General features: G+C 36.1%; 1 protein-coding gene across 1 annotated transcript in view; it reads left to right on the forward strand.

Annotated features, from left to right (window-relative positions):
• Positions 1 to 8,845, forward strand: part of LOC143040837 (homeobox protein vent1B-like) — a 10,585-nt gene extending 1,740 nt beyond the window's left edge. Inside the window, exons 2-3 of the mRNA XM_076212276.1 lie at positions 4,297 to 4,469; positions 7,594 to 8,845. Of these exons, the coding sequence (XP_076068391.1) occupies positions 4,297 to 4,469; positions 7,594 to 7,860 (440 nt within the window). The 3' untranslated portion in view covers positions 7,861 to 8,845. The remainder of the gene's footprint in view (positions 1 to 4,296; positions 4,470 to 7,593) is intronic.
• Positions 8,846 to 10,000: the final 1,155 nt, after the last annotated feature.

A 10,000-nucleotide genomic window follows, 5' to 3' on the forward strand; every position in this document is an offset into this window, starting at 1 on the left:
TATATATTCTCTATTCTAATGTGATCTTCCTTTATACACTTTGCTTTGCCAAAAAATATTCAACTAAGGAAACTTCAGTAACTTTTTTATAATATTTTTCAATATGTAAGAGACACACACACACGCACACAGAGAGAAAGAGAGAGAGAGTGAGAGAGAGAGTGAGAGAGTGAGAGAGAGTAAGAGAGAGAGGGAGGGAGGGAGAGAAAGAGAGGGAAGGAATTCACATAACTCTCCACCATTTTGTGAACTTCACTCTTTCAAACACACCGGCACTTACATATTCTATTCTGTCTTTCATCAGATAATTTGATTCAGCTGAGGGGGTGAGGGGGTGAGGGGGGTGAGGGGCGCGAGATGGAACGTGATCTTGACTGATCGAGGCCCACTTTCTATCCCTGACCTCACCTAACTTGACCTAACCTATCCTATTCTGACCTAACCTTACGTGATCTGTTCTAATCTGACCCAACTTAGTTTGACATTATGTTACCTTACCTTAATGAACCTAAACTAACCTAGTCTAAACTAATCTAAACTAAACCAACCTAACCTAACCTGACCTGATGTAATCTATCCTAATGTAACCTAATATAACCTGACCTGAACTTACCTAACCTGACCTGACCTAACCTAACCTAACCTAACCTAACATAACATAACATAACATAACATAACATAACATAACATAACCTAATCAAAATTAAGCTAACCCTACCCAACCCAACCCAGCCAAACCAAACCAAACCAAACCAAACCTAACCTAACCTAGCCTAGCCTAACCTAATCTAACCTAACCTAACCTAAACTAAACTAGCCTAGTCTAACCCAACCTATCCTAACCTAACCTAGCCTAACCTAACCTAAGCTAACCTAACCTAACCTAACTTAGTCTAACCCAACCTATCCTAACCTAATCTAACCTAACCTAACCCAACCCAACCCAACCCAACCCAACCTAACCTAACCTAACCTAATCTAACCTAACCTAACCTTACCTAAACTAATGTAAGCTAACTTAACCTAACCTAACCTAAACTAACCTAATCTAATCTAGCACAGTCTTCAAACGTCCCGCCCCTGGGAACCTGAGGAAGAGGCGTCGCCTCCGAACACGTCGAAGGTACACAGTGTTGGGGTCCCCAGGTCGTGTTTGAAAACACAACTCCACAAGGTTCACTTGTTAAGCTCCTCTACTCTTCCTCTTCCATTATTTATTTTTTTTTTTAAGCCAAGAAGTTTCACACTGTGGCTCTACCACAACGAGCGTAGTCGGAAAAAGTGCTCGTGTACTATCACTCCGCAAAGAAAACAATAGACACGGAGTGAGCAAAATTATGATAAGAAGAAAAATTATAATGATAATTATAACAATAATAATGATAATGATAATAGTAGTGATAATAATAGTAATAATAATAATAATGATAATAATGATAATAAATATAAAAATAGTAACAATGACAAATAATAATGATGATAATATAATCATCATCATCATCATCATCATCATCATCATCATCATCATCATCATCATCATCATCATCATCATCATCATCATCATCATCATCATTGTTATTAATGATAATAATAGTAATAGTAATAATAATAATTATCTATATAGCAAAAGCTTTTTCCCTTTATAAGGGAGGTAGCAAAGTCAAAGGCACGTATCTATTCCAATCCATTCCACTTCCCTCCACTACTTTTTCCACCCTCTCATCTTAGCTTCTCATGTGTGACGGGTCATCCCGTCACATTCAAATTTTTCCTCTCTGCCTCTCTTAAATTCCAAATCTATGCCCCATACTATACCATCTGCACAATCACACCTTCATATAATCTTCTCTTTGCATTTATTTCCAGTTGTTTATTTCTCGAAACACTTTTTAATCCCCCAAGGCCTTTACTTGTTTCTCTCAATCTATTATATACCTCCACCTCGACTCCCTTTCCTGCCATATGACACTCCAGATATCTAAAAGTATCCACTTCCTCCAACTCTCCTTTTATACTTACTTTCAACTCACTGCCATCTTCTACACTTGTACATCTCATCACCTTATCTTTACCAACGTGTACCCTCAACTTTCTTCTATCGCATACCTTTCCAAACTCCATGACTAACTCCCTTAATCCCTCCTCTGACCATCCCACAAGCGCAGTGTCGTCAGCAAACAACAACTGGCTCACCTCCCACTTTTCTCCATTTTCTTTAACAATATTCAGTCCCCTGCCCATTACCCTTTCCTTTACCTCCCGCACCATCCTATCCATGTACACATTGAGCATCCATGGCGACATCACAGAGCCCTGACGCAGTCCCACCTTTACCTCAAACCACTCACTCTCTCCATTTCCTATTCTAATACAGGCTCTAATACTCTCGTAAAAACCCTTGATTACCCTTAACAGCTATACACTAATCCCATACATCTGCAATACCTCCCACAGTGCCTCTTTGTCTATGATTGTTTACGAGTACGCCACCAGCTTACACAAGATGATATAAAAAGGAAGACAATATGAAATATAAAAAGAAATAAAAATAGAAGAGAAAATATAATGATAATTGTGATACTTCTTTGTATAGATTGAATGGTCTGATACGCTGCAAACTAGGTCTTTTCTAACATTTACATATTGCTATAACTATTACTATTACTAGTTTTACTATTACCTACTATTACCTGCTACTACTAATGGTCATGATAATCGTAACAACGTCAACAACAATAATAACGTCAAGGAGAACAACGATGACCACAACAACAACACCACCACCACCACCAACAACAACAACAACAACAACGACACAAATACCAACACTAATAATAGCAACACCAACAACAACAGCATCATCACCATCATCACCACCAATAACATCTACAAGATGAAAAAATAAGTAACAATAAAAAGGAGGAGGTGAGCCTGGAGGAAGAAGTGGAGGAGGAAAAAGTGGAGGAAGAGGAGGAGGAGGAGGAGGTGGAAGAGGAGGAAGTGAAGGAGGATAAGGAAGAGGTAGAGGAGGAGGAGGAGGAGCTGGAGATGATAGCATATCAGCACGGAAGAGCAAGAGAGCATAAAGAGAGGGAGCATGGTGGAGAGGCACATAAACGACGTCCTACTTCTCCAACACAAAGAGAGGCGAAAGTTTTGGTTCGCGGTCGCGTTGTTGTATAGAGTCGTGGCTATGAGAGCTTATAGCCAGTACCTCCCCCGAGCTATGGACATTAAGAAACTGAATAGAATGTGCTGGTGGCCAAAGAATAAAGACCCAAAGTTATAGCTGCTGCTGATGCTAAGAGAAGGAGAGAGAGAGAGAGAGAGAGAGAGAGAGAGAGAGGGGGGGGGAGAGGAAAAAAGAAAAAGAGAAATTGGCTGATGAAGGACTGCACCGTATGATATAAACATTTTTCTTAAGAGATGTGAAAAAAGGAAGAAAGGGTGAGGAGGAAAATATGAAAGAAAAATATGTTTGATGAAAAACGTGAGTTGCGAAACAAAGGAGTAAATAGACTAGAGAGAGGGAGAGAAGGAGAGAGAGAAAGAGAGAACGAGAAAGAGAGAAAGAAAGAAAGAGTGAGAGACAGCGAGAGCGAGAGAGACAGAGAGAGAGAGAAACGGACAAGATGTACAGAGACAAATCCGATAAAAGAAATAGAAAAACAAATAGAAAAATAGAAAATAAAAAATGATCGATGATAGGAAAGGAGAACTTAGAATTAACTTTATAAAAGCAAAAAAATCTACTCTTAAGGTCATGGTTTTTCTTCCATAAAAATTCATAATGTAACTCCCCCCAAATGACATATTTCGAAATTTCTTAAAGACTCCATAGCAAAAAACTGAGTCATATTTTTCTTCGACTGAGCAAAACGCCTCTCCTTTTGAAAATATCAGTTAAAACACTAATATATTCTAGACAGTACGACGCAATAATAAAACAGAAACTGAAGTAGTAAAGAAAGGTTCCTAAGATTGTATCATTAGAAGACTTTCTAAGGTTCTATCATCAAAAGACTAACTGGAATTCTAATTTTTTTCAAGATTCTAGTCTTATGTATAAGTTTGAACATGGGGTTCTAGATGAATCTGTAATACTATCTATTATTCTAACATTATACATGATGAATTTGTAAGTACATCTAATATTCTAACCATATACATAAGAATGTGTCTAGGATTCCAGCCTTATATATTAGACTGTACCTGGGATTCTAGATGATCTTTTAATATCATCTAGAATTCTAAGATCATCATATAGAAGACTTCATCTGTCCTTCTTTCCATCAGGTCCGGAACAGCTGGCATATCTTCTGCAACCCTTCAGGAAACCGAAGAGGATCCGGACAGCCTTCAGCCCGAGCCAGCTGCTGAAGCTGGAACAGGCCTTCGAGAAGAACCAGTACGTGGTCGGGGCCGAGAGGAAACAGCTGGCGCAGTCCCTCAACCTCTCAGAGACACAGGTGGGTCCGGCAGATGGTGCTGTTTCAATAGGAGTACATAAGAGCAGGCTTACACCCCCTGTCATCCTAATACATAAAATCATCTGATCTCCTAAAACAATCAATTGTCTCGACGCTCATTACAGTGTTCCTATGTCTATTTCATTCGTTAATCACTCTGTTGATAAAGCAATTCTTATCTATTTCATTCTTAAACCAAAAATTGTCCAATTTAAATCCATCACTACGAGTCCTGTCCTGCTGTCTTAGTATAATGACCTTGCCTGCTTCACTCTTGTTAAAGCCCTTGATAGTGATAATGAAGACAGTAAGTCAAATAACCCTTAAACAACCGAGCATCTGAACGGAAACAGATGGCTCAGTTGCTCAATGTCTTAGAGAAACAGATTTTTTTCTGTACAGATGATACAATATGTTGGTGTGCTTACGGGATTGGTAACGACTGTATGTGTGCTAACTTGAGAATATTTATTAAAACATGTTCAAACACACACACACACACACACGCACGCACGCACGCACGCACACACGCAAATACATGCATACACACACACATACACACACACACACAGACACCTATACACATGATATACACGTATATCTATTTATCTATTTATCTTATTTCAACATTATATATATATATATGTGTGTGTGTGTGTGTGTGTGTGTGTGTGTGTGTGTGTGTGTGTGTGTGTGTGTGTGTGTGTGTGTGTGTGTGTGTGTCTATCTATATATATATATATATATATATATATATATATATATATATATATATATATATATATATATATATATATATATACACATACATTATATATGCTGGTAACTACTAGGGAAAACAAGAAATACGAAATTCCTAAACGCTTTTGTGTATTTCATATCTTCAGGGAAATGCAGATGAAGGTATAAACAGTGCAGACATTTGGTAACAATATAAGGGGAAAAAATCACCGGACAAGTGATATCAGGAAAGATAACAGAGTGGTAAAGGTAATAAATCATAACGGTCAATACACACGAAAAACATGACACAGATTCAATCTTAGAACGTCAAAAAAAAAGTATTTTTTGGTAACAATTTCCAACTTGTTTACAAATATTACTAATAATAAAACTATCCAACTTATATGAGACTGTCCAAAACGAAGGAATTATTGTCTGATGACACCACATATACTATACTGAAAACCAGCCTTCTCAATAATGTAAACGCCCAGTTTAACAAAAACGTGAAGTCTTCGTTAATAAGGCGATTTGCTTCCACCATGCCCTCTCTTCCATATATGTATGAACTTATTAAAACACACAGCTTAGATAATCCAGTAAGACCCATCATTAGTTCTGTCAAGTTTATTTCTCATAATTTGTCTAAATGGACTATGTCTCTATTACGTCCTTTAGTGGGCAAGTTTTCACACTCTAACATAGAAATTTATATAGATTTAGTTGAGAAGCTTAGTAACATATATATCAATCCTAATTTCAAACTCGTTAGCTTTGATATCACTTCCTTATTTACTAATATTCTCATTAATGATCTTATTGCATTTCTTACAGAGTATTTGGATAAAATATCATTACCATTACCAACGGTAGTTATTGTTGAATTTATTAAATTATGTATCAAAGATTGCAAGTTTGAATTCAGTGGTGAATATCATTTTCAAAAAATTTGTATGGCAATGTACAATCTTCTTTAGGCTGTTCTCAGTAATTTATATGTGGAATTCTTTTAAAGAAAGTTACTGTGTGATACTATCCCATCTAACGCTATCTGGTATAGGTATGTAAATAATGTCCTTTGCCTGTGGTCATGTATGGTGGATCTATATTCTATTTTTACAATTTCTTAATGACTTGGTTCCCGCCATTAAATTCAATGTAGAGCTAGAAACAAATGGTAAGTTATCGTTTTTTGGATTACCTTTTTCACAGAGAATATAATTAGTTTGAATTTATTTTTTATAGAAAACTTACAAATGTTCATTCATATGTTCATTATTATTCAGCTCATAGAGAAAAAGTTAAACGTTCAGTATTTTCTTCTCTGTTTTTATATGTCCTTCATATCTGCAGCCCTGAGTTTTTTTATGAAGAGTTTGAGTATATTTTCAATGTCGGTTTTAAATTAAAATACCCTAGAATGTTTTTTAAATAACGTTCTTGCCTCTGCTAAAAACCGTTTCATAAAATTCAACCCACACCTCTCTATGATACAAAAAAATATTTTAGTATTACCTTTCAGCGACAAATTTACTCAAGTTCCTCGGTTACTTAAAACATGGAATGTTAAAGTAACATTTAATAATCCATATACTTTCAAGAGATTAATAATTAAGAATTCTTCTTAGGATTCAAGTGGTTACGTATACAAACCTCTGCAGAGATTGTGAGAAGATTTGCCTCTGTCAAACAGGCAAGGAACTCACAACTAAGATCAAACAATACAAGTATAGAGTTAGAACTGCACAAAATTTTTATTTCTAATTTATTCACATGAAAGAATTTAATCATTGTATTAGCTTCAGCCATTATATCATGTAATTCGATTATCAACAGAAACATCGTATAAAGCATTCTCGTTGAATATACTGAACTTATTAATCTGAACATTAGTAGTGGCTTATATAAGTTGGATGATATTATTATTAGTAATATTTGTAAACAAATTGGACATTGTTACCATAAATGATTTTTTGTGACGTTCTAAGATTGTATCTGTGTCATGCTTTTCGTGTGTATTAACCGTTATGGCTTATTTCCTCTACCACTCTGTTACCTCTCCTGATATCACTTGGCTGATGATTTTTTTTTCCCTTATATTGTTACCAAATGTCTGTACTGTTTATACCTTCATCTCTATTCCCCTGAAGATGTGAAATACACGAAAGCGTTTGGGAATTTCGTTTTTCTTGTTTTCCTTAGTGGTTACCAGCAAATTATTGGATCACGTGCCAGTTTTGTGATTTATCTGCATATATGCATATATGTAAATATATATATATATATATATATATATATATATATATATATATATATATATATATATATATATATACATATGTATATGTATATTATAGTAAGACGTTCTTATCTAACTCCTTTTCTCTCTTGGCCTTTCCAGGTCAAAGTGTGGTTCCAAAACCGAAGAACGAAGGAGAAACGGATCCAGCAGGAAGACGAAGGCGGACCCACCACCAACGGCGGTAGCGGAGGAGGGGGAGGAGGTGGCGAGAGCTGCAAGAACAGTGGGGACCCCACGTCAGGTTCTTCAGGGTCAGCCTCCACCGAGTCCCAGGAGAAGACGATGGCTGATGACGAAGAGGAGGAGCTTTTGGAGGAGGAGCTGGAGGAGGAGCCGGAGGAGAGAGTGAGGATGAATGATGGCTGAGTGTGGGAAGCGAACTTGTCCAAAAGAAAACGGTGATAAAGACGAGAAGTATGGAGGTGGATGTGTTCATAGAAAATGTTGACCTATGGAAACTAAGTGAATTATCAAAAATGAAACAGAAGAGCTTAGAGTTGTGCAAACATTTTTCACAAAAAAAAAATTGTGACAAGTGAACTAGAATATGTGAAAATAATGAACACCTAAGAATTTTTTTTGCAGAAACTAAAAAGGCTTGTTCTGTTGGTCCATTAAGAGTGAAGAACCAAGATCAGGACTTGGGGGAAAGATCTGGACTTCAGAGTTGAAGTCTCCGAGATGATCGGACAAGAAGTCTTGGAAAGAACTTCAAAGAAAGTCACAAGAAAATCCTTGTGCCAGATTCTACTTCAGGACTGAAGTTTCTGAAGTAGCTTTCTATGCGAAATCCTTAAAGGATTTTTTTTTAAACAATAGTCACTGGAAACTCGTGCACCTAACGTTCACACAATCTGTAGTCCTTGAAAAACCAGATAACTGAATTAAAAGACAAGAAAGGAGTTTGCTACCACTGAAACGACTGAAACCTGAGGCTCTATAATCCATGACCATTTCTGAAACCACAACACAAACTTCAGAAGATATGAAAATGATATAGTGGTGCTAAGCTTGATGATAGACTGAATACAATATTGCCTGTCACTGAACATAACTGTCTGTTACTGAACAGAGCTGCCATTGAACACTGACTTAAAACACTTATCTCTGGTTGTTCAATATGAACCAGTGACAGACCCAAACGAATCTCGATGAAGTTTAAAAAAAAAGAAAAAAAAAAAAAGATACTTGATCGGTGAATTTTTCACAAAATTCAAAGCGATTCAGAGTGCTTCTCGGAACGCCAGTTCTTGAGCTAGAGTGCTTACTGTGAACAACGAACCTCAGTAGAGGAAAGAATAACAAGGACAGTGCATTATAACGGGGTTGTTTCAATTTCTTAAGTACAATGGATACAGATATTTTCTTATAATATATATGTATGTATATATATGGATATGTACATATATATGTATATGTATACATGTATGTATATATATATACATATATATATACATATATATATATTTGTATATATATATATATATATATACTGTATATATATATATATATATATATATATATATATATATTTTTTTTTTTTTTTTTTTTTTTTTTTTTTTTTTTAACCAATGGGCTTCAGCAAGAATGGAGACGGGTCTCGATCTTTTTCATTTGATCCTTATTTCTATATTTCTCTTTTCTTTTCCTCTTTTCTTTCAAGGGACAAAGAGAGCAAGAGGACCCAGTAAGATCCTTGTTGTACTTACCCTTACACCTTAGGACGCTCTCAACGAGACATAAACCGGTTAAAGACATTTTAAAAGAATGACATACATAGGGACATACCTTCAGAATTGATGAAGCACTGTATAGTTAATACTCGTACATCTGCGTGGGCAGACTGTCCAAATCAATGGCCAGGGTGACATTTTACAAAAAATAAAATAAAATAAAATAAAATAATAAGAATAGAAATAAATGTTTTTGTGCAATTGCAGACTTTAAATCAATGGCCGGGGTGGAATTTTACAATAAATGAATAAATAAATAAATAAATAAATTTGATAATATTGATAATTATTAAGTGAAAATTTTTGTGCATTCTATTCACCGTGAGACTACACACATTCTCACGATCGTGGTATGAGGCGTAGGACCGACTCACGTTCGTGAGATTTCTTGTACAGTGTTGCCCTAAAGGCAACAGCCCAATCTACAGGCCGTCCATCTTTTTTACAGTTGTCCTTTTTTGTCCTTTTTATCCTTTTTTGCCACTCAAAGTTCCATTTTCGGGATAAATTTTGACCAAATTATGCACTTTCTCAGCCTCGCTACCTGAATGATTGAATCACTAAGCTTCCTGTTAATTATAAAAAAAGGACAAAAAAGGACATTTATAAAAAATCATAAAAAAAAATTATAAGTCTGCTGTATATAACCGTTCACTGTGTGCTGGTGGTGTCAAATGAAGCGTACTGCTCTCCCATTGGCTTAGTTGTGGGTTCGAATCCCGCACTTCAGTCCGATTCCCAGTAGTGACTGCTACCTGCTCCAACAGGTGATG

The sequence above is a fragment of the Oratosquilla oratoria genome, chromosome 29 (genome assembly GCF_046742065.1).
Source record: "Oratosquilla oratoria isolate Oo_2021 chromosome 29, ASM4674206v1, whole genome shotgun sequence".
Classification (NCBI taxonomy): Eukaryota; Metazoa; Arthropoda; class Malacostraca; order Stomatopoda; family Squillidae; genus Oratosquilla; species Oratosquilla oratoria.